General features: G+C 52.8%; 1 protein-coding gene across 1 annotated transcript in view; it reads left to right on the top strand.

Annotated features, from left to right (window-relative positions):
* The window catches only part of CAMK2A (calcium/calmodulin dependent protein kinase II alpha), a 62513-nt gene that overhangs the window by 8836 nt on the left and 28813 nt on the right, over window positions 1-24864 (top strand). The window contains exons 2-6 of the mRNA XM_060092056.1: window positions 7789-7883; window positions 15366-15425; window positions 22146-22200; window positions 23075-23140; window positions 23253-23325. Coding sequence (XP_059948039.1) covers window positions 7789-7883; window positions 15366-15425; window positions 22146-22200; window positions 23075-23140; window positions 23253-23325 — 349 coding nt within the window. The remainder of the gene's footprint in view (window positions 1-7788; window positions 7884-15365; window positions 15426-22145; window positions 22201-23074; window positions 23141-23252; window positions 23326-24864) is intronic.

The following is a 24864-nucleotide window of genomic DNA, read 5'->3' as shown; positions in this document are numbered from 1 at the left end:
AAGTAGCTAGAAATTTGGGACTAGCATTCTGAAGAGAGGAGGGGCAGTATAGAAGCAGATTTCAACCTTGGGTAATAGTCAGTGGCTTTCATCATTTTGGGGGGCACGGGTGTCAGAGAATCCTTTGTCAAGCTAATGAAAAATATGCATCCTCTGCCCAGAACAATGCACAGACATAGAATAATTTTGTTAAAATTTTAGGTGTGTTCGTGAATGCCCAGAGCCTCCCCAGAGATCCCAGCTAATGGTCCTGGGTAGAAGGGATGGAGGGGGAAGAGGTAAGAATGGGTGGAGAGAGAACAGGGAGCAGCGATGCTGTGGGAGGAGGGATGAAGAAGTGAAAGCACTGTCAGCAAGGTGGGGGAGGGCGGTTCCAGGGAGAGTGTGGCAACCCAGAAACAAGAGGGAAGCTAGGTCTCAAAGCTGGGTGGTCAGTGGGGCAATCAAGGCAGATCAATCAGACCTAGTGGGGGATGCTGGGGCTGGCAGGGGGCTGGGGGTGCTGGGGGGACGGGCCTGGCACAACTTTTCTTCCAGGGAGCCCGGGGGTGGGAACCAGATTGTGGTGGGTTCATGGAGTGTGGGAGGTGGGAAGAGGAGGCGGTGGATGTCGGACACTTGTTCTGGAAGTTTGGCAGCAACGAAGGGAGGAAGGAAGTGGCCCAGGTTGCTGGGTCGAGAGAAACGCTCTTGCTTTTTTTTCAATTTTTTAAGTGTGGGAGAAGGAAGGTTGTTTATTGTTGCAGAATGTGGGAGACCTGGGTGTGTTTGAGGAAGCAGCCAATGAAGGGAAGACCCTAGAGATTGTCAGGACTCCTGCTAATCAGACCCCCAAGGAGGGCAGAGTGGAGAGAGGGTTCGGTGACTGAAGCCCCGTAAGCAGTGTCCCTGTCTGCTGACACCCACAGGCAAAGGCCCTGGGCTCTGGGAGGCTCCGGCATAAAGGAGGGGAGGGTTCCTTTAGGGGAAGTTGGCAGTAACCAGTCTTGGGTATCAGGAACCTCTTCTTATCACTACGTAGCAGAGACTTCTCACAGCTGGCCCAGGAGGAAATGGGGCTGGGGCTCCTCATCTCCATTTTTTTTTTTTTTTTTTTTTTTTTGCGGTATGCGGGCCTCTCACTGTTGTGGCCTCCCCCGTCGCGGAGCACAGGCTCCGGACGCACAGGCTCCGGACGCGCAGGCTCAGCGGCCATGGCTCACGGGCCCAGCCGCTCCGCGGCATATGGGATCCTCCCAGACCGGGGCACGAACCCGTATCCCCTGCATCGGCAGGCGGACTCTCAACCACTTGCGCCACCAGGGAGGCCCCTCATCTCCATTTTTCAAATGGAAGGGTAAACAAGCTGGCAGCCAAGGACCCAGGTCTTCTGAGTCCCCATCTAATGTTCCTGGTGCCACCTCTGCAGCCATGTCATCATTTTGGGGTGTTTTAGGCCAGAGAGGGTGATGAGCCTGCTGTGGGTGGCAGCCAGCAACTCCCAGGACACTCTGCCTGCCAGGCAGCTGAGAAGCAATTTCCCAGTGTGAATCTTGCTTCTCATGGCCCATTAGCACGTTCGCACATTGTCAGCCACACTGGACCCACTATCACGGCAACCTCCCCATCCGTCAGTCAGAGAACCAGGTGCGGCCTCCCTGCCTGCTCATACCCAGGGGCAGGCTGCTGGGCCCTGGGGAGCACCCCACCCCCTCACCATGGCCTCCGCACACCTCCTGTCCTGGCTTGCTTTTTCCCCGAGCTTGGCAGACAAGGTCCATTTTGCCTCTGATGATGCTGGCTGTTCTCATCACTTCGGAGATCATGATGCCCATAAAAGGTGTTGTTTCTTGAGCATTTACTACACTCCAGGGACTGGGCTAAACCCACTGCATACCTTACTCTCTCACTGGATCCTTGAAACAGCTGCTTAGGGTGGGTACTATTCTTACTTACATTTTACAGGGGAGGAAATAGTCTTACCAAGGTTAAATAACTTGCTGGTAAGAGGCTGAACCACGATTTGAACTCTGGTTTGCCTGGTTCAGGGGCGCCTGTTCTTATCCACATAAAACCTCACTATCCAATATGGTGTTCACTAGCCACTTATAATGATTTAAATGAAATAAAATTAAAAATTCAGTCCTTCAGTCCTACTAGCCACACTTCAAGTGCTCTATAGCCATATGAGGCTAGTGCCTGTCGCAATGGACAACCCAGAATATTTCCATCATCGTAGAAAGTTCTGTTGGACAGCTCGCTACAGAACATTGAAGGTGGAAAGGCCTGTGTACTTTTTAGCCCCACGCCCACCCCACCCCCCCAAGTTGCAGACGAAGAAATTGATGCCCACGCTGGGCCGGACCGCTGCCCAAGACCTCCCAGCAGGGCTGAGAGCTGAGGTCTTTTCCCTCCAGTGTCTATCTTACACACACACCCCTCCCTGCCCACATTCTGTGACCCTCTCCTAACATGGGTACTTACCCAGGGTGACGCATGTGTGCTTTGTCACACCCAGAGCCTCTTGACATCACATACACAAGGGCACTGATGGGCTGCTGACACACACCTGTGGGCAGACACCCCCCCCCCCCCACCGAACCCTTTGCACCCAGGAACGCTGTCACAGGCACTCCCAGTACCTCCCATGGACATTCCCCCACTCACGTAGGGCCCTCACATGCAGGCCTCATCCCTTCCTCTTGGGACCCCTGGTCACTCCCTCCCATCCTGCCCTGCCCACCTTGGCCTCCTCCCCTTTTCCACCCTGTCCTGTTTCCAGGCTCCTACCCACCCACCCACTGGCCACCTGCTCAGCTCAGGGCCGTGGGAGGAGTGGGCTGGCTCTTCTTTTTGCCAAGGCTGCTGGGCTGTGGCCACTGGCTCATGCGGGACGAGAATGCAGAAACATGCCTTTTTTAAACAAAAGATAAAAAAGAGAGGAAGTTAGGGCTGCGAGCTTGCTGCCCACACTCTCATTTTTGCTGCAGATTCTCCTCTGCCCCTCCTCTCCCTGATCCCCACCACCGGGGCAGGCAGGAAGGAGCCTTTCCACTTGTGGATGGAGACCTGAGGCTGCATAGGTAGAAAGAGGGGCTCCTTGCCCCAGACCCTTTCCTTGCCCCATTCAGGGATTTGTGTACTGTGCACTGTGCCCAGTGTTTTGCATGTGTTACCTCCCTTAATCTCCCCAACAAACCCAGGAGGGAGATATTATAGCCCCCATTTTATAGGAGGAAACAGAGAGTTGAAGGGCCAAGTTCAATATCACACAGTCGGGGGTCAGTCACGATCAGATCACAGGGCTTTGTGAGCCCAGAGCCCCTGCTTTTTAGGGTCACGCTCTCTTGCCTTTGGTGGAGTCAGAAGAACAAGGGCAGGTGACCTGGATTCTCTTCACAGCCTCGAGAGGATTATGCCTGCTCCCTTGAGGCTTCGGTTTCCTGATCTGTGAAATAGGGGATCATAATTCCAACTTCACAGGGTTGCTGCGAGGGCCAAGGAGCTTAGCGGTGAATGTGCATTTGAAGGGAGGACATCTTTTGGGCATGTGAGAGGCTGGTGTTCTCTGGATCAGTAGCCCTGAACTGGATTTGATAAACTCCTCCCTCTGAGAATCTGCTAAAAGCTATGCATTCTTGCCCCAGAAAAAAAATTCATATGCCTACGTTCAGAGACACAGGGCTCCTGCAGCTGCTCCGCCCTTGGCCTGGACCCCTAGTTAGAGCCTGGGATTTACACAAACCTTGGTGCTGTGTTTTGAGGAGGAAGTTCAGCAAGCGTGCCTTCTCTTGTTTTATAGACATGGCTCTTAGGTCCTCAGCTCCTGGGGCAGAGCCCAGGGTCATAGAGCCTCTTGAGCCGCTCTGCACAGAGCCCCATGTGATGGCCCATCGATGCTGATTTCTAGGGGGACCAGGCATCTAGCAGGACTCCCCCAGAAGGCGGGCAGGGCAGTGCCAAGCTGGCTGGGAAACAATCACTTGGGCAGCCTGTTAACTGAAAATACTGATTTCTGGGCCCGCATCTGAAGGTTCTGATTTGGTAGGTCTGGGAGAGGCCTTGGAATATGTTTTTTTGAAATTTATTTTTGGCTGCATTGGGTCTTTTTTGCTGTGGGCGGGCTTTCTCTAGTTGTGGCGAGCGGGGGCTCCTCTTCGTTGCAGTGCATGGGCTTCTCATTGCGGTGGCTTCTCTTGTTGCAGAGCATGGTCTCTAGGCGTGTGGGCTTCAGTAGTTGTGGCACGCGGGCTCAGTAGCTGTGGCTCGCGGCTCTAGAGTGCAGGCTCGGTACTTGTGGTGCACGGGCTTAGTTGCTCCATGGCATGTGGGGTCTTCCCGGACCAGGGCTCGAACCCGGGTCCCCTGCATCGGCAGGTGGATTCTTAACCACTGCGCCACCAGGGAAGCCTGGAATATGTATTTTTAGAAGATTCCCGGGGCTTCCCTGGTGGCGCAGTGGTTGAGAATCCGCCTGCCGATGCAGGGGACCCGGGTTCCTGCCCCGGTCCAGGAAGATCCCACATGCCGCAGAGCGGCTGGGCCCGTGAGCCATGGCCGCTGAGCCTGCGCGTCCGGAGCCTGTGCTCCGCAACGGGAGAGGCCACAACAGTGAGAGGCCCGCGTACCGAAAAAAAAAAAAAAATTCCCTGACTTCCCTGGTAGCCCAGTGGTTAAGAATCCGCCTGCCAATGCAGGGGACACGGGTTCGAGCCCTGGTTGGGAAGATCCCACATGCCGCGGAGCAACTAAGCCCATGCGCCACAACTACCGAGCCTGCGCTCTAGAGCTGCGAGCCACAGCTACTGAGCCCACGCGCAGCAACTGCTGAAGCCCATGTGCCTAGAGCCCGTGCTCTGCAGCAAGAGAAGCCACCGCAACGAGAAGCCCGCGCACCGCAACGAAGAGTAGCCCCCGCTTGCTGCAACTAGAGAAAGCCCGCACGCAGCCAAGAAGATCCAATGCAGCCAAAAAAAAAAAAAAAAAAAGATTCTCAAGACATTCTGAAACAGCCAGTTTGATAACCATCGATCCAATGTCTTTATCTAGAATGGAGTTTTGTTTCTCTAGTGGAGAAATTATATTTCTCCCTCCCTGCCTCACATCCTCCCTTTCTCCCTCACTCTATCCATCCCTCCATCCAAGTTAATTAAACTCCAGCTCTGGCCCAAGCATGAGCTGGATGCTGGTGAGTGAGACAAGCCCTCCTTCCCTGCTCCTCCTCTCCCTGGAGTTCGCAATACCTTTCCCAGAAGTGGCCCCTTGAAACATTCTCTCTCCTGGGGCTTCTGAGAATCATGGCCTCCTACTGGGCAGAAACCTCCCTGTTTGGGTAGGGTGGGCACCTTTGAGAGACCAGTGTGCGCACCTTCCTCAGATGCCTGTTCCTATTCCTAACACCCCAGACTGAAATCTTCTCCCTGTCTCATTTCAGAACCTCTCACCTAAATCTGCCTCCTGTTCCTATAATAACATTTATGGAGGCCCTGTTTGTAGGTAGCATTGGGTACCTGGGCATGAGTGTGGAGAACATTCCAGTCCTGGCCCTCAGGAACCCTCCGTCTGGTGGACAGACAAGCTGAATGAGCAAGCACAGTCCTAGGCTAGATGGGGAGGTGTGGGGTGCTCTGGGAGCACAAACAACGGGACATGTCACCAGGAGGCTTCTCAGGGAGGGACACCCGGTCTGCTGCTCTCTCCAGGTGGAGGACAGACAGGGCTGCACACCCCACGGATGGTCTGTTGCTGTGCCCATGAATTCTGGCCTTCCTCAGCTTTCCTACGAGGTCATATTTCCTGGTCTCTAGCCCTCCTCCCAGATCTTTCTTCCTCATCCTTCGCCACAGTTTCCCATCCGTTCCCTTCATGCAGCCCGGACACGAAGAAGCCAGTGACACAACGCCCAGGGGTGTGTGTAGAGCAAGCATCTCCGCCAGCCTGCGGGCTTCCTCGGTGCCTGCCAGCGTCTGCCCCTGCTCCCATCAGCCTCATTTTTGTGGCTTGGACCTGCCTGTGTGCTTAGGAGCGGGGATCAAAATTTGGAGGATATGGTGGGGGTGAGGCCATTTCAGGAACCTGGGCATTCAGGCCAGCAAGCGGTAGGCTCCCTGGGTGGAAGAGAAGCCAAAAACCTGGGGGAGCAAATATCTGAGTTCTAGACATGGTCTGGCCTGTAGCTAGCTGTGTGACCTTGAGCAATCAATCTACCCGAGTTACACTGAAGCTCAAAATCTTGGGCTCCACCTCAGACTTAAGGAATCAGAATCTGCCTTTTAAACAAGATGCCTGGGTAATTCATATGCACGTTAAAACTGGGGAAGGCTGCCCAGGAGACTTGCTTCTTGCCATTAGCCTGTGGTTAAGGTGGTAATGGTGGTGACCACAGGTAGTGTCTGGCCCCTTAGGGGCCTCCTCTGTGATGTGAAGGGGTTGGACCAGATGACCTTTCTGGTAGAGGGTATAACATGGCACCTAGATGACAGATCTAGCCCTCAAACTAGTTTTGTTTGGCAAAATACTGTGTTTAAATTTTTTGGAATAAGGTACCAGTATTTAAAAATTGGGAAATGTCACGAAAATATCCAGACTTCCAGTTTTTCTCGAAAAATCAAACAATCTGGGAAATGGGCCACATTCCACATGGCAACAATGACTCCTATGAGCAGTGAAACCCAAGCCCTTGCTCCAGGTTCTCCCAGTCACAAATACTTTGAAGATAAAAACCCAGGAGTCTCTTAAAACATGAAAAACTGCTCAGCTTCGCTCTTGATATGAGAATTCCAAATCAAATCTACACTGAGTCACCACGTTCCACATCTCACTAGCAAAGATATGAAAGTTTGATAACACATTGTGTTGACCAGGGTGGAGGAGAATGGTCCCCTCACGTACTAGTACGAAAGTAAGTTGGTACACCTCTAAGATGGATCATCTCTCATTATCTATCAGAATTACCAAACAACACCTACCCTTTGACCAAATAATACCAGTTCTAGAAGTTTAGTCGAAGACACTTGTACACATGGGAAATGTAATTGTAATGCACGCATACAAGGTTAGTCATTGCCGCACTGTGATAGCTATAGATCGGAAGTAACCTAATGCCCATTGACAGGGGAATGGCTAGGTAAGTTATAGGACAGCCACATGATTAAATGAGGAACTCTTTTTTAAAAAAACATTTATTTATTTTTAAATTTTTATTGGAGTAGAGTTGATTTACAATAGGAACTCTTTATGTTATAATACAGAAGGAGGATCTCTAAAAAATTTCTGAAAAAGAGGAGAATGCAGAACAGCATGCAAGGTCCAGTATCCAGTATTGGGGAGAGTATCTGTGGAAAGATGCTCTGGTAACACTGGCCATCTCTTGGGAGGGGACTTTGGAGACTAGGGTACAGGGATGGGGAGGACTCTTTTACCTATCTACACTTTTGTACCTTTTGAACTTTGAACCATGTCAATGTGTTACCTACTCAAAGAATAAAAAACTGAAAATTTCCAGGGACCTAGATTCTGTGATTCTAACACTGCATGGTTCTAATGTTTTAGAATTTGGTGAACCTAACTTATTACGACTCTACAAGTCTCATGTCTCATGAGGCCAAGCTCCTAATGATTCACTACCAGTGGTTCTCCTGGGCCTCCGGGCCTGCTCCGTCCCTGAATCGGGCCACAGCAGCCCCTACGAGCTCGAGCAGCACTGAACGAGGGCTCCCTCCCAGCCTGGTGCAGCTGCACGAACTGTGGTGTCTCTTGGGAACGCAGCCCTTGGGCCCTCCCTCACCCTCTTTGCCTTCTCTGTCCTAGGGGAGCCTTCTCAGTGGTGCGCAGGTGTGTGAAGGTGCTGGCTGGCCAGGAATATGCTGCCAAGATCATCAACACTAAGAAGCTCTCGGCCAGAGGTAGGCGGTGGGTCCGGGCCTGGCCTGCCCTCCGGGGCTCTTCTCCCTTCAGCCCTCCCTCTACCCCTTGGGTTAGAACCAGGATCTGGGTATGTCCGCCTGGATGCTGCTGCTGTCAGAGGTGGGGGCTCTTCTTCCTGTGGGTATGATGAGAATAGACACCTCCATATTCCTTCCTTAGAGGGTCTGGGCTGGAGGCCACAGCCTCTCCCACAAGCCAGGCTCTCTGCCCCTCATCCACCCATGCAGGTAAAGACTAAGGTGCCAAGTAGGCCTTCCTTTCCCTGCTTTTCTGCCGCTTGCCTCCATTCTCACCGCCAGACCTCTGCACCTACCTTTCTCTCTGCCTGGATGCTCTTACCTGGCTCCTTACAAGGATAGCTCTTTATCAACCTTCAGGTCTCAGTTCAATGTCACATCCTTTGAGAGACTTCCCTGACCCCCAAACCTGAGGGGGACTTCCCCATTTTATATCTCTCATTACTGTTTCCTCTCTTTGTGGCTTTCTACCAACCTGGAGCTATCCCATTTACTGGCTTGGTGCCTTGTTTAATATCTATGTTCCCTCATGACCATAAGCACCAAGAAAGTGGGAGTGGGTCTCATTCCCTATATACGCCCAGCACCTAGGACAGCGCCCGATGCGTCTGGGGGCTCAACCAGTGTCCCGTGAACTCCAAGTGCACTCTGCTTCAACCAAGCCAGTCTACCCTCTGGTCCCTATATACTCCCTTGGACAGTGGCTTCCAAGCCTGGAATCCCCTGGAGAGCTTCAAACACTCCTGATGCCTGGATCCCGCAAGTTGTGATTTAATTAGTCTGGGCTGTGACTTGGAAATGATCCCCAGGTAATTCTAATTAGGAAGTGGTCCTAAACCAGTAACATCAGCATCACCAGGAGATTGTTAGGAATGCAAATTCATGATTCCAGATATAAGGAATCAGAACCGCATTTTAATAAGACACTGGTGATTTGTATGGACGTTAAAACTTGGAATGCCTGCACAGAAGCTTTGCTTCTTGCCCTTAGCATGTGGTTAGGGTGGTAATGGTGGTGACCATAGTCAGCGCGTTGGGGAGGATTATCTTCAAAGATCTCCGCTCTGAATGGTGGGTCTGTGCTGCCTTGGGGACCCCCAGTGGGTGGAGGACGGTCTGTTGGGTGAGGCGGGTACAGATGCGGTCTGTGCAGCTCATGCCTTGTGCAGCGTGGAAGACATCGTGTGAGGGGTTGGTGAAGTGTCCAGGTGTTTGCCTGGCATAGTGGCAGCTGTGTCTGGACCAGGGCCCAGCAGGTGTGGATTTCACAGAGGCTGGCACAGGATGCACATTGTCCCCCGCAGGCCTCCCAACATGTTCCGTGTTGGACCGTGTGCTGCTGCCTTTCATCTCTCTGGCTCAGTGTTGCTGGGAGCCCAGTGCTTTCTCCTAGTTACTGAACCCCCCCCCCCCATAGGCAGACCAGTGTCCTGCAGGGAGGAGAGGCTGGGCTGGGGGTGGGGGTGGTGCGCTGAAGACCAGGGCCCTCCGTGCCACACAGTCCACATGAACGCTGGCGTGGAAGGGCGAGACCTGTGGAAGGTCAAGGGCCAGAGCCGGGGGCAGGGGGCCAGGGCTGGCAGGAAGGCCGGTAGGAGTGCTATCTCACCCAGTTGCTGGGACTTGCCTTGCCGTTGCTGTGTGACTAGTGGCTGTCTGGTGCCCTCTCTGTGCTTTACATCACTATTGATCAAGGGAGATGTCCCAATCCCTGAGATACAGAGGGGGCGGGACTAGAGCCACGGCTTGGGGTGATTGGTTGGGTTGCCCCCAAAATGAGGGAGGGTCAGAAACCAAGGTCTTGGGACTTCCCTGGTGGTCCAGTGGTGAAGGCAGTCCTGCCTTCCAAATGCAGGGGGTGAGGTTCAATCCCTGGTAGGGGAGCTAAGATCCCACATGCCTTGCGGCCAAAAAACCAAAATATAAAACAGAAGCAATATTGTAACAAATTCAGTACAGACTTTAAAAATGGTCCACATCAAAAACATCTTAAAAAAAAAAAAAAAAAGAAAGAAAGAAACCAAGGTCCTCCCTGGATTCTGGGGAATCTTGGGCCAGTTCACCACATTCTCAGAGCCACATCCACACAAGCACACGACAGAAAGAGACAGATGCGTATGGGGGAATGGAGGGAGCATTGCCTGTTTTCTGGAAGGTGACTAAGCATTCCAGGGACAGTGTAGACTCTGGGCTGTGCAGTAACTGCCCCCTCTCTGGATTTGAGGGGCCTTTGACCTCCTGGGAGGAAGGCGCTCAGGCCTAGGTGAGTGTGAAGGGTGGGAGTGGGGAGCTTCTGAGAGAACCTTCTCAAAGAAGTCTGCCAACTGCCAACGCTTGTCTCCCCAGCAGGAGATGAGGGGCAGAGCTTCTTTTAGCAGGTTTCTTTGTTTGCCATTCACGGTGCCTGGGGTGGGGAGTGGTTTGATGCTGAATATTTGGCAACACATTCCAAGCTTCTCTTGCTGGCACTCCCCCCTCCCCCGCCCCGTGACTTTGGCAGTTCCCAGCGGGGGTGGGGGGCATGCCCCCCTGGGGTGTCTGTTCACTCCCCAGGGAGCTGTGGCTTCCCCTTCTCCACGGGGTCAGCCTCTTCTATCAAGCGTTTCCCAAACCCGGGAGAGATTTTTTGTGTCTATTTTTAAACTACTCTTTTATATAAAATGCTCATAGTATAAACAATTCGAGGAAGCCATAAAGACATGAAATGAAGGTAAAAATATTTTCCTGTCCCAGTCCCTGCCAAATCCCCCTGGGGGCCTTTTGAAAAATACAGCTGCCCCAGTTCCACCCCTGAGGGTGTGGGATTCAGGAGGTGAGGCCCAAGCTCTTGCATTTAAAAAGTCCTGTCAGCGCCAGTTCCCTGCCAGGGGCTCTGGAAGCTTCCTAGCTATAGCCTCGCCAGGCAGGCACACACAGAATTCATCAACATTTTAGGGCACGCTGGGCAAGCAGATGTGGCTGGTGCCGCCAGAGGTGACTGGCCCTCATACAGCGACCTCCATTAGCCCCACTGTCCACCTGAGCACTGAGGGGTCACTTCCTCGGCTCCCTGGCCATCAGTCCCAGGACACTGGGTGGGAAGCACGGGGTGAGATCATTCAGGCTGCCTCTGAGCTTCAGGTCCATGCAAGGGAGCCTTCGAAGAGGCAGTAAGACACATCTTTCCGGTCTTTCTCATCTTCCTTACCCCTGCCTGGCACTCTTGGCCCTCGGGATTATTTCTCCAACCTCCTAGGATCTGGAGGCTTGTTGAAGTCCTGTGCGGAGAGGGGACATTTTCTGTTCCGAGACTCAGAGGTCTATTTTCTGCCCTGGTTCCTGTGCCTCTAGCCAGAATCCCGCTGCCCACCTGCCTGCTGGAGCCCGCCCCCTCTGCAGGCAGAGCCCTCAGGCTGCCTGACTGCACTTCCCAGGGTTCTGCTTTGCCCCGCTCTGCCCTGCTGGTACTGTCTGGCCCCAGGAACCTCTCCCCAGAGTTTCCACCCACCTGCTGCCTGCCGAGCTCTGGGCAGGGCTGGCCCCCTTAACCCCAATATCTTGCCTCCAGGCCTGCCCCAAGGGACCGAGGGAGAAGATTCACAAAGCATTTATCATAATGGGCATTGGGAGCAAGTCTTCCTGGTACCCAGGCAGGAGGCTGCAGACTAGCTTCTCTCAGACCCCTCAGCATCATGGGCCTCTACTGAGCTGGATGGATTAATTTATCAATTATGAGAATGGGAGGCAATATAGTACAGTAATTATGAACATGTGTTGAAATCCCAGCTCTGCCACTTCTTGGCTATGGGAACTTGGACAAGCTGCTGTGTGGCTCTAGGCCCTGGGAACAAGGCAGAGGCCAGCAGACGAGGTCTTGCTCTCATTGCACCTGTTTTCTACAGGAGGGAGACTGAAAAGAACATTAAACACACAAGTAAGCTGGGTAATTTCAGGTAGCAATGAGTGTTACAAAGAAAATAAGACAGGGTAATGGGGAAGTGATGGGGCTGGAGGGACATTCAGAAAAGGCAGCCGGGGAAGCTTTCTGAGGAGGTGACATTGTGCTGGGACCTGCCTGAAAAGGAGGCAGCCATGAGAAGACCCAGGAGAAGAGTGTTCCAGGCAGAGGGCGCATCAGGTGCAAAGGCCCTGAGGTGGGAAGGGGCTTGCAGTGCCTGAGGCCGCAAAGGAGGCCAGTGTGGCTGGAGCTTCAAGGCCAAGATGAGGTCGGACCCAGCACCCAGCAGTCTTCCTGGATGTGGTGAGGAGTTTGGATTGTATTATAAGTACATTAGGAAACTGTTGGCAAGTTTGAAGTCAGTATCTAATTTATATTTTAATAAGAGGTCCGTGGCTGCCCAGGACTATTGGCTGGGGGTTGGGGGGAGTGTTCAGGAGTAGTTTCTCAGAGCTCTGAGTTGTAATAAGGCTTGATCACCTGATGACCACCTTGATTTTGATAGAGATTGCTCCTTTAGCACTGGGCCTCAGTTTCCCCATCTGCTTAATGGAGCAAGGCCTCAGAGGTCAAGAGGAACTCAGTCCCTATGTTTCTTGAGGTTCCCTACATATTAGAAAATGAAAATATTTCAAACAGAGTTACAAAAATTATTGTGTAAAGTACATGTTTACATTCAACAAATTAATGACTTTATTACTGGAATTTGCAATGCAGTGTAATTGTACTATGCACAAGATGATTACAAGATTTATAAAAACAATTAGTTCCTAGTTTTTCCAGCAGTGAGGTCTGGTAACCAGGCACATTTTTTTAAAAATAAATTTATTTATTTTTGGCTGTGTTGGGTCTTCGTTGCTGTGCATGGGCTTTCTCTAGTTGCGGCGAGCGGGGGCTACTCTTCGTTGCAGTGCGGAGGCTTCTCATTGCAGTGGCTTCTCTCGCTGTGGAGCACGGGCTCTAGGCTCGTGGGCTTCAGTAGTTGTGGCATGCGGGCTCCAGAGCGCAGGCTCGGTAGTTTTGACGCACGGACTTAGCTGCTCTACAGCATGTGGGATCTTCCCAGGCCATGGCTCGAACCCTTGTCCCCTGCTTTGGCAGGCGGATTCTTAACCTCTGAGCCACCAGGGAAGTCCCCAGGCACACATTTGAAGCTGTGTGACCAACGTTTTCTTCTTTCAATCCTGTCAGTGTAGCTCTGTTCCCGGGTGACCTCGCATGGAGAAAAACGTCAGAATTCTGGATTTAGATCCTTTATCCCTTGAATGTGTAGCCTGGGTCAGGAGGCCCCCAGCCCCCTCTGATAGGCCCCACTTTGAGCTGCCTGGTTTCTGGTTCTGCTGGGGATGGGTGGGTGGGGGACAGGGTTTGGAGCTGGGGAGGGTCCAGCCTTCCTCAGCTCAGGGACGGCCCTTGGCCAGCCCTGGATGGGGATCCCCCTCCTTTGCCTGGGAATCAGCTTTCCTCCCCCTGCCCTGGAGGATATGGAAGGATGCAGAGAGGGAAGAGGAACCGGGGGATGCCCCCAAGCCTGGACCAGCCTCCCCTCCCCTAGCCTGTAGCCGCCTTTAGCTGGGGAGTGGAGCTTCCACTCTATGGAAGGAGGATGGGTCTTAATTGCTTTGCTGATGGAAAAGCCACATTTCAGTGTTGATCTTGGTTTCTGCAGCCCTTGGAGGACGGCTGGTGATTCCTCTAATGGAGGGGGAAGGGGAGAGGGGAGCTGGCTGCCTGGAGACAGGGCTGGGACTTTCACCATCCTCATCATCCTCCCTGGTGCCCACCTGCTTTGGAGGGGCCATTCAGAGACAGGGGTTCTAGTCCTGGCTCCGCCTCTGAGTGTCTGTGTGAGTTCCCTCCTGTGGGCCTCAATTTTCCCATTCGGGAATAGGGGGCAGGTGGAGGAGGTGGTGATGAGTCAGGGTGTGGAAAATGGGACAGCACAGCGTTGTTTTTTGTTGTTGTTTTCTTTTGTTTTTTGCCGTGCCACACGGCTTGAGGGATCTCAGTTCCCTGACCAGGGACTGAACCTGGGCCACCGCAGTGAAGGCCCAGAATCCTAACCATCAGGCCACCAGGGAACTCCCTGACTTAAGGTTTTAAAGCTTACGCCTGGAGCCTGACTGCCTGAGTACAAAGCGTGGCGCCACTGCTCACCACAGTGTGACTTTGGACCAGATGCTTAATCTCTCTGAATCTCTGTTCCCTCCTCTGTAAAGCCAGCACAGTGGTAGCACCACCCTCACAGGACTGTCATGAGGGCTTGAGATGCATATAAAGTGCCCTGCATAATGCCTGGCCCATAGTAAATAGTCTACATTTGCGACCGGCTCCTTTTATATACTGTTTTGTTTTTTAAAATTAAGGCATTAAATACCAAACTGGAGAAAAGCACCAAAAAGGAAACTGCAAAATGCTTAAAATGGGGACAGTGATGCCCATAGCCCAGGGCTGTTGGGAGGACTGAGTGGGGTCACGGGTGTGATTGCTCTCAGCAGCCTCAGTATCAGAGACCACAGGTGCAGACCCTAAGCAAGGCCTCTCTCCCAGGTGGGCAGGGAAATCCAGGGGATTTGGACAAAAGTCCTGAGAAGCAGGTGGGAGATCTCTGAGTAAGCCCGGAGGCTGCCATGGCCAAGTTCTACCTGCAGATTCTTTGGGGCTCTCTGTGTCCCTGGTCCCAACTCCTCTCACGGGAGGCGGCTTCTGTGAATTAATACGGCCCTTCTCCTGCAGAGAATTCCCACTCCCTTAGAAAGGTTCGTTCATTCAGTTGTTTGTTCTTTCATTCAGTTATTTCTTGAGCACCTACTATGGGCCAGGCATTTGGGTCGATGCCACAGGCACAACAGAGACCAAGTCCTCGTCCTCAAGGACAGCGATCTCCCCGAGACAGAATGGGACGTGCTGTCCAGGGGCCCCGAGAGCACAGAGGAGGAGCCCCTACCAGCTGGTAGTCAGGGCAGGCTGCCAGGAAAGGGCAACGTCGAAGGATGGGTAGGAGTGAATGACAGCCGGTGAAGAACAGGTGGGAGGCTGAGAGGGAGCTTTCCAGGCTGAGAGAACCGCGTGTGCGAAGACTCCAGAGTGAGAGGGCTGAGCAGCGCGTGCCTGGAGAGGTGGAGTTCAGCAGTTCAGTCCGTCTGGGGTGTAGTGTGAGGGGCAGGGCTGGAGGAGGGGCAGCTGGAGCCTGTTGTGGGAGTCGGGATGTTCCAGGCTGCCTGGAGCTTGGCTCTGATACAAGAAGGAGATGCCCCTCGTTTGAGAGCCCTGAAAGCCAAGGGAGGGGAAGGGACTTCTGCGTCATTGCAAACCCAGCCTCTCTCTCTTTCACTGCAACCCACTGCCTTCCTGGAGGACCCAGAGGCTCTGCCCAAAAGTCGAGCTTGCCCAGGGCCCAGGTGCTGCCCTGGGAGGTGGAGGTCATTAGAGGCTGTGGGGAGGGAGAGATGAGATATGTGGAGGTTCCTCCCGCACCTGGACTCACCTGGGCATCTGTGTTTCAGACCACCAGAAGCTGGAGCGTGAAGCCCGCATCTGCCGCCTGCTGAAGCACCCCAACATTGGTGAGCATGGGGGATGGGTGAGGGGTACAGGTGGGGCCTGGCCCAGCTCCCCTGCCTGCCCTGGTGGCTGTTTGTTGAGGGGAGGGGGTAGCTGCTCTCTTCTCGGGGACCGAGGCGACAGAGGTGGGAAAGGGGGTGTCTTGGTTTCCACACTCCTCGGCGAGCAGCTTGGTTGGGGGGGAAGGTGAAGAAGGGGCCCTTCCTCCCAGCCCACGCTGCCAGCAGCCTCCTTCAGAAAAGCTGTTTCAGGAAAACTCCCCAAGCTCTGAGAGAGACGAAAATAGGCCAAGCTTGGCCTTGACCGGTGCAGCCCACTCCCCAAACCTACCCCCACGCTGAGTCAGCCTGGCTCCATGGCCCTGCCCACCTGCATAGACCTGCAGTGCTGGCCTCTCCGAGGCCAGCCCCAATGCGGCCCCTGCCCAGGGTGGACTGAACACAGGCTGGCTGCATGGAGCGGCTGAGCCCAGGGCGGGCAGGATGGCACTGAGAGAGCACATCGCTACCTGACCTCCCCTCCCCCACCCCTGCACAACTAGGGGGCTGCGTCCCAGCCTGGCAGGGTTCTGAGTCATGGAGGGGAGGGAGTGCAGATTCTAGATATAGTTTTGTCAGGGAACGGCTGTGTGACTTTGGGTAGGAGCACTACCCTCTCTGAGCCACTTCTCCCATCTTCACAAGGAGGGGACTGTCTGGACCAGCTGGGCATCTTGTTAAAAGGTAGATTCTAGTTGAGTGGGTCTGGATGGGGCCTGAGGTTTTGCACACACTGCAAGGTGATGCCACGGCTGCTGGCCCACCAGCCACACTTGAGGAACAAGGTCTAGGTGCTCTGTAAGGAACATTCCAGCTCTGACAGCTACCAAGACTTCTCCTTCAGGAGGGAAGCCTCTCTCTATGTCCAGGGCCCCAAGGGTTAACTTCCCGGCTGAAGAGAAGCATCTCCATCTGCTATTTATACCCAGGAGGCACCTCCCCTTCCCAGTGCCTGGGAAAAGGAGCGGAGCTGTACACACAGCAGCTAGAGGTTCCAGGGCTGGAGTCGGAGAAGGGGTGGCAAGGCGGCTGGCGGGGGCAACCCTGGTCGGATCCTGGCCCCTGACCTGTTTATGACCGTGGGCAGCTCCTGCTCCTACCCCCTCTGGGCCTCCAGCTCCCCAACTGTACAATGGAGGGGGTCATGAGTGGTCTCTGACTATAAAATCTCATGGTGCTTAAAAAGGCCATCAGTCCTGGAGGAAGGAGGTGGGGTGTGTGTGTGTGTGTGTGTGCACGTGCGCGTGCGTGTGTGCGTGCGCCGCTACACAATTGCAGCTGTCTCAGGTCAACGCTGCCTCCTCCTTCGCCCGCTCATTCCCGGCTCTAAAGGGGAGGAGTAAGTTATTGGCTCTGGGGCTGACAGACTGCAGATCAAATCCTGGGTTTGCTGCTTAATTGCTGTATGATCCATGACATGTTGTTTAACTGCTCTGAAGCTCAATTTTCTCATCTGGAAAATGGAAATGATACATACCTTGTAGGATTATGATGATCACATAAAGCATAGTACAATAACAACCCCCCGTAAGTGCTTTATTATCATTAAGCTGCTCCACTTTTTCTCAGTCTGTACCCTCCCACAGAACAACCTTACCTGAAGTCTTGTCTCTTGCCTAAATCTTAATATGATTCTCATTCCTTTGAGCCATGAAGATTTTGAGTCGTCAGTTTGGGGCATTATATATAACATAGTGGTTAAGAGAATGGAGTTTGTAGTCAGACACATCTGGATTCAAATCCGAGCTCTGCCTTTTTAAAAATTTATTTATTTTATTTATTTATTTTTGGCTGCATTGGGTCTTCGTTGCTGTGTGCGGGCTTTCTCTAGTTGTGGCGAGCGGGGGCTGCTCTTTGTTGTGGTGCGCAGGCTTCTTATCGCAGTGGCTTCTCTTGTTGCAGAGCACGGGCTCTAGACGTGAGGGCTTCAGTAGTTGCAGCACGTGGGCTCAGTAGTTGTGGCTCACGGGCTCTAGAGTGCAGGCTCAGTAGTTGTGGCGCACGGACTTAGTTGCTCCACGGCATGTGGGATCTTCCTGGACCAGGGCTCGAACCCGTGTCCCCTGCATTGGCAGGCGGATTCTTAACCACTGGGCCACCAGGAAAGTCCCCCAGCTCTGCCTTTTATATGGTGTTTGAATTTGGGCAGGCTACGAACCTCTCAGACTCAGTACCCTTCTCTGTGAAATGAGGATAATCATGCTACTCACTTTCTAGAACTGTTGTGAGGGTTAAATGAGATATCGTAAGTAAAGCACTTAGCACAAGCCTGGCAGGTGGTAAAATCTCAGAAATGGCAGCTATCATCTTCATAATCCTCACTGAGTCATTTACTCCATTTGTTCACCTGATGTCAAGGGCATCTGAGGCCCCACCATGTGCGAAGGCCTCTGCTAGTCTCTGAGGATGGGTGGAAGAAATGAGGATGGGGGCGATTTCCCTGGCGGTCCAGTGGTTAGGACTCCTTGCTTCCACTGCAGGAGTTCCGGGTTCAATCCCTGGTCAGGGAACTAAGATCCTGCAAGCCGTGCGGTGCAGCCAAAGGAAAAAAAAAAATAGAAATGATGGTGGGGAGGGGGTGGGTGTGGCTGATGGACAGGGACGTGGAGAGCAGAGCTGAGCTTCAGAACAGGATACACTCAGAGGAACTTGAAGCTATTGTTAGGGCTGGAAGTGTCCTTGGAGGGTACCGCTTCCTGGGCCTCCAAGTATCTCAGTTCAAAGTAGATTGGAATCTGCCCAAAGAAGTGCAAAGAGGTCCAGATGTGGATGCAGAACCTGAGAAGTGGGTCTGTGCCCAGAGAAACTAGGCTGAGTCCTATTCAGGCTGCTTCGTGAGTCCAGCCAAGGTCACTGGCTGCTGCCTGTGTATGGCCACTGCCCAGCCATACACAGGGGACTAGGTCAGGGAGGTCCCTGGCTCAGCACAGGTGGGTCCAGCTGTGCTGCGCACAAAGCATTTACCTCCTAGATCCTGCTTCGGGGAGGACAGTACTCTGTTCTCTGTACCATTAGCACCTGCTGATGAGGCAGACCCGCCCCTGAACCCCAAAGGCCACCCCAGGGAGCAGGAGACAAGCTGAGAGTTTAGCAGGTGATCTGGGGTGGCCAAGGGAAGTGAGGTTAGTCAGTGATGAAGGTGATGATGTCTTCATTTATTAAGTTCTTCCTAGTGCCAGGCTCTGTGTTCAGTGCTCTACAAGCATCACTGCATTAACTCCCCACACCAGTCCAGTGCAGTGGTATTAGCACTGCCGCTAGGAGAGGACGCTCAGAGAGGTTACGTAATGTGCCCAAAGTTACACAACTTCTAAGAGGTGGAGCGGGAAGGCAAACCCAGAGAGTCTGACTGCAGAGCCTGTGTTCTCAGTCCTTCTGTGAATATCAGGCATGTGCTGTTGGGGGGGGGGGTGCGGGCAGTGGCCAGGGGGTCAAATAGACCCTTCAGTTTCAAAGAAAACAATGGTAACTGTTGGAAATAGGACAGGAATGTCAGAAGTTCATGAATCCAGCTACACAAATGAAAACTAGGTTACAGATTTGTTTGTTCTTTGACAAGCAGTGACAGCCGAAATCAATGAGCACAGACATGCCAGTCTCCCCACCAGGAGCTGGGACTGTCGCATAGACCACGGCCCTTGAATCCTTGCCTCTGTTGGGCTCTGGGTTGAGTTTTTCCTGAGGACAGCTTTCATCCACGGGAGGCGAGGTTTTGTGTGTGAAAACAGCACTGAAATGAGGAGTCCGGTCTCCTGAGCTCTGAGCCGTGATGCAGCCACCTCTCGGGGATTGAAGCCGACTCCAGTATCATCCCGCAGGTGGCGGCCGGAATCCAGCCCATGTCCCCCACACCTGGCTGATCAGAGGGCCAGCCTTTTACAATCAGCACAAAGGCACCATCTGAGCTACGCGCAGCTCTGGATACGCCCCTCGCCCCCGCATTCTGTCCATTTCCCTGAGCCCTGAGGACCTTCTCTGAAAGGGGCTGAGGCTCCTGCCCAGAGGGTAGATCTGGAACCCCAGTCTTCTTGGAGCTCCTCTGAAATGGCTGTTGACCCAGTTCTAAAAGCTCTTTTTGAGACGGTTCTGGATGTAGCTTGGCTTCTCAGAGCTTCTCACACTCAGGGAAGAGGAGTTAAAACACCTGAGCAGAGTAGATGGGAAGGAGCCTGCTGGCCAAGAATCCTCTTGGAAGAAAGGGTGTTTTTCAAAAGTTTGCCCTGATAACACTGCTAATGCAAGTTTATGGTAGATGAATGAGAAGACTAATAATTTTAGAGGTATCTCCTATAACCTCAGCATCTAGAGCTAACATTGATGATATATGCTTCCATGTAATATCTGATATCTGTACCTTCTCAAGTACATCTAAACATATTACCTCAGGTCAGGTTTCTTAGAAGCAGAGCCTGAGGCAGGGATTCAGGTGCATGTGGTTTACTGAGGATATGCTCCCAGGGGAAGCCTGTAAGGGATGGGGTGAAGCACGATGGGGGGAGGGGAGGGAACTGAGCAGAAATGTGGCCTCAGGTCAAGTCTGGCCTGGTCCCAGGTGGGGGGTGCAGTGGGGAGGCCTCTGGAACATAAACATCTGGAGTTGTCCCTCCTTGAAGTAAGGAGACTGGCCCTTTGCACAGACTCTGCCTCCCCACATTAGTCCATCATTGGCTGAAGGCTATAGGTAACCTTGTGGGCAAGGTGGCTCCATCAGCAGTGCGCTATTCTCCAGAGAAGGAGGGCAACTGTGAGTGGTAAGCCAACCCACTGCACCTGCAGGATGGGTGCACCATCTTACTAAAGGGGGTCTGGGCAGGGCACCAATGTACAGTTGTCAGATTCTGCACTCAGAAAATACAGGATGCTCAGTTCAAAACACATACATTTCAAAAGTCAAGCCTATCTTTGCTTTGAAATGCATTAACAAATTGAAATAGGTTAAAGGATGAAGGGATAGATAGAAATATAATAAAGTAAGTATAATAAGACATTAATGATAGAACCCAGGTGCTGGGTACTTGGGTATTCACTTGACTCTGTTTGAAATTTTTTTTTTTTTTTTTTTTTTTTTGCGGTACACGGGCCTCTCACTGTTGTGGCCTCTCCCGTTGCGGAGCACAGGCTCCGGACATGCAGGCTCAGCGGCCATGGCTCATGGGCCCAGCCGCTCCGCACGGCATTTGGGATCTTCCCGGACCGGGGCACAAACCCGTGTCCCCTGCATCGGCAGGCGGACTCTCAACCACTGCGCCACCAGGGAAGCCCTGTTTGAAATTTTTTATAATAAAATGTTGATAAATAATTAAAGCAGGATTATATTATATGTACTCTCAGGCTACCTACTTTTTAGTTTTGCTTTAAGATAGTTTAAAAACATCTTTCAGTCATTATTTATAAATATATATCATTTAAGATTTTTAAAAGACATTTTATTTAAATTTGTATCCCCTTCATCCTCCATCTCTGATCCTCATCTCTGTAGGCACACTCTGGGGTATTTAACAATAAATACTGCTTCTCCAAACTTTATGTGCCAGTATGAGGGCCCTAAGCTCTTTAGGGGGCTCAGTATTGAGTCAGAAATACATGTACATGGCAGGAATTCAGGTGGCACTAGGGCTTACAGCAAAAAGTCACAACGACCCACAGCCCCAGGTGTCCCAATTCCCCTCCTCAAGGCACCCTCAGTGCCCACATCTCTGTATCCTTCCAGAGAGACTTATGCTGTACACAAGCTGAAATACATCCTTTCAGAAAAGAACTATGCATACTGCTTTGCTCTTGGCTTTTTCACCAAACAGCATAATTTAGAGATGATTCCAAACCAGTGGATACATAACTGCCGCATTATTTTAACAGCTGTGTAATTTTCCATTGTGCAATGTACCATAATTCTTTGAGCCCACACCCCCCTCCACGGCCATTTTTAAGTTGTGGTGCAGGGAAGGTCATGAACTTGTCCTGGGAGAACTTGTCCTTGGCTGGCAGGGTGTGGGACCCCTCCACAGAGTCAGCCCCAGGCCTTGGGCCCCCTTTTTTCCCCCAGAAGCTCAGGGGGTAATTTGGAAGCTCTGGGCTCCTGGGGGTTCTGCCTTTGTTCTTGGTAAATGAGGTATGAAGTGATGACAATTCCTCACCAGCCAGAACGCAGGGACCAATGTCATTCCCCCTCCACCAGCTCTGCTATCACCTCAGACCTGGAAGCAGAGCAGGGCCATTAGCACAGGGCCAGCACTGAGTAAACATCGATTGTGTGCCTCATGGAATTCTCACAAGAAGCCTGCGGGTCCAGGAGTTTCATTCTCATTGTCCAGGCAAGGAAAGAGAGGCTCAGAAAGGGATAGCAATTTGGCCAAAGTCACACAGCTAGCAAGTGGCAGAGATTTGAGCCACAGGTCTTTCCATGACACTGGTCTTCCCAGCAGGGAAACTGAAGGTTGGAGAGGGAAGGGGACCAAACTTTGACCAAAGCAGGGGTCTTTAGTCTTTAAGCCCAGGCATCTTTGGGGGATGCCTGATGTCAGTGATCCTTTGTTTACATGTAGTTGTCAAGGCACCTGGCAACTGGCTTGTGCTCAGTATCTTTCGGAGAAACTTTGGAATGTTGGCCATTTGAGGGGTGAGAGGGAGGCTGGGAGTGGGGAGCCCTGTGTCCTGCGTAACCAGCTGCCTTGGCTCCTCCTACAGTCCGGCTCCACGACAGCATCTCCGAGGAGGGACACCATTACCTGATCTTTGACCTGTGAGTCTGGCCCCATCCTGGGATGCAGAGTGGGGATGGGGACAGCCTTGGCAGGGATGACCTCACTGGGTCTCTTGGCCTGAAGAGTCCACATGCCTCCTAGGTTGGGCTGAATTACCTCTTCTGATAGAGTTTCCCAAAACGTGGTAGGCCTGCCACCTGAGCAGTGCAGGCTGGTTTTCCTGACACACCAACGAACACTTTTAACTTTCATCATCGTATATTTAGTTTCGTTTCTATTTGTGGCCAGTGATGCTGGTCTTCCATTTATAGTGGTGATATAAAGTTTCCTTTTGGAATAAATTTAAAGTTTTTAAAGCCATTCAATTGAATGAAAAGCAAACATGAACTGAGAGTGGCTCCTGGTCTCATGGGTAAAGAACAATACTTGAGACAATGGGGGAGTCTGTGCATGTCAGGGTGGGGGGATGTGCAGCGGGGCTATAGGAAATCTCTGTACCTACTGCTCAATTTTGATGTGAACCAAAAAATTAGTTCACAAAAAATTTCACCACATTCACCAAAAATTTAGCTACCCACCCCCCCGACAAAAAATAGTCTATTAAAAAACAAAAAAGCTCCAGCCACTGGGTTTCCAGGAGCCTAATGAATCATAGTGACGTGTTCTGAGTGTCTCACCCCCAGTTGTAACCTCAGCCTGGCTCTCCCCGAGCGTGGATGGGAGAGAGGTCAGTGGAAGGGTGGGCTGGAAGTCAGGAAGGGGGTTGTAGTGGGGAGCACCCCTGTGGCTTCTGGGGCCCCTCCCTTTGGGCCTGAGGTCCCTGGGCCCCACTCTTAGCTTCCTGGAGACTTTTCCAAAAGACGTGGCACCTGGGGCCTCTGTGGATGAGTGACTCTGTGCCTGTCTCCCCAGCGTCACCGGCGGGGAGCTGTTTGAAGACATCGTGGCCCGGGAGTATTACAGTGAGGCAGATGCCAGGTGAGTGCCAGGTGCAGCCTGGCAATGGTGCCTGGGGGCAGGGCACTCCCTCCTGCTGGCTTCCCCGGGGAGGCCCGCCCTCACCGCCTGCCCCCTTCCTCTCTCTCTTCAGTCACTGTATCCAGCAGATCCTGGAGGCCGTGCTGCACTGCCACCAGATGGGGGTGGTACACCGGGACTTGAAGGTGAGTGACCCACCTGAGGGTGTGGCTCACCGGGAGCGGGCTCCTCCATCCCCTGCCCTTCCCTCCACCTGCAGAGCCAGGGGTACTATCAGAACCCCGTTAGCTTCCCTGAATTGGGCTGGGTGGGGAATATCTCCCCCACTCTTCAGACGAGGAAACCGGGCTCAAGGACGTGGAGCATCTGGGCTGGGGACCCAGGTTGCTCAACTCCCAGCCTCAGGTGCTTTGTGCCAGGCCAGGTGAGAGGCAGCTAGGCCACCAAGGCTGACTCTGGTGGAGTCCAAATCCCAGCTGGGCCACTTTCTAGCTTCACTGCCTCAGCTTCGTTATGGTGGGGGTTGCCATAGCAACCTCATTACAGGGTTGGTGAGGATGTCAAAGGAGCCGGCACAGTGCCTGGTACACAGACGCGTCATCAGTCTTGCTCCTGGGCCTCTGAGGGGAGTGGTGAGGTGGGAAAACAGGCTTTGGGGCCCTCCACGTCCTCCCTCTTCCCACTTGAAGGAGATGGACTGGACTAGGCAGATGTGGAGTCTAAGCTTGGCACCAGCTGCACGGCCTCGCCCGGTCAGCACCTGCTTCACGGTGCTCCTCTGCTGGGCTTCAGGGCATCAGTGTGTGGTGGCTGCATAACACCACTCCCATTTTGCAGAGCAGGAAACTAAGGCCTAAAGAATCCAAGGGATTTGCCCGAGAACAGGCAGTTCAGTTGTGCCTGAGCTAGGGCTGGAGCCCTGGACTTCTGACCCCAGATCCCATGCTACCGGTGGGCTGGGACCAAAACGCCACTCACTGCACCTCCTGCTTCTGCAGGTCACCTAACCCTTCTAGGTGACTCTGCCAGGTGTCCATCAAACCTCTGCTTTTTGACTTTCAGTGACTATGAACTCACTTCTTATGGGGTAGCCCCTTGAACTATTAGGAAATGCTCCTTCAATCTTTCCCACTGTGGGGCTTCGCCTGTGAGCCCCAGTTCTACCCTTCGGGGCCACACAGAGGTCAAGCCTCCAGCTCAGAGCACCCTGGAGGCACGTGAGTGGCTTTGTAGTAGCTCCTAAGGCTTCTGCAGGCTGTTCTCCTCCATTCCCCCCTAGGATGGGATTTCCAGGCCTTCCTCATCCCCGGTACCCTCTCTGGGCATCCTGCAGTCAGTCCAGGTCCCTCTTTGGGGTGCAGTGCTCTGACCAGAACCCCTGCTCACCTCTGACTGTCACAAGCCATCTGTGGCTCTGCACCTGAGCCCAGGTGAGCTCCCAGTGTCTCAGTCTAGACCCGCAGGCAAGTGTGCACGCAAAGAGAGTCTCTGGTCAGACTGCAGGGCAGCTTTCCCCGAGGGCCTGTTCCCATTATAACTGTAGCCCCTGCATGAGAGGAGGAACAGGGAGAGGCAGCACAAATTTAGGCCATTCCGGATAGATTAATTAGTGGCGCATTCATCAAATCAGGACAGGACAGCTACTGAGACCCAGGACATGTTGGGAACACTGTCCCCAGAGGACCAAAGAGGCCTTCACGAGGGGCAGAAGGAGCTATACTTGT

The sequence above is a fragment of the Mesoplodon densirostris genome, chromosome 3, assembly GCF_025265405.1.
Source record: "Mesoplodon densirostris isolate mMesDen1 chromosome 3, mMesDen1 primary haplotype, whole genome shotgun sequence".
In the NCBI taxonomy this organism is placed as follows: domain Eukaryota; kingdom Metazoa; phylum Chordata; class Mammalia; order Artiodactyla; family Ziphiidae; genus Mesoplodon; species Mesoplodon densirostris.
Note: the sequence above shows the minus strand (reverse complement) of the source record. Positions and strands in the feature narration are given on the sequence as shown.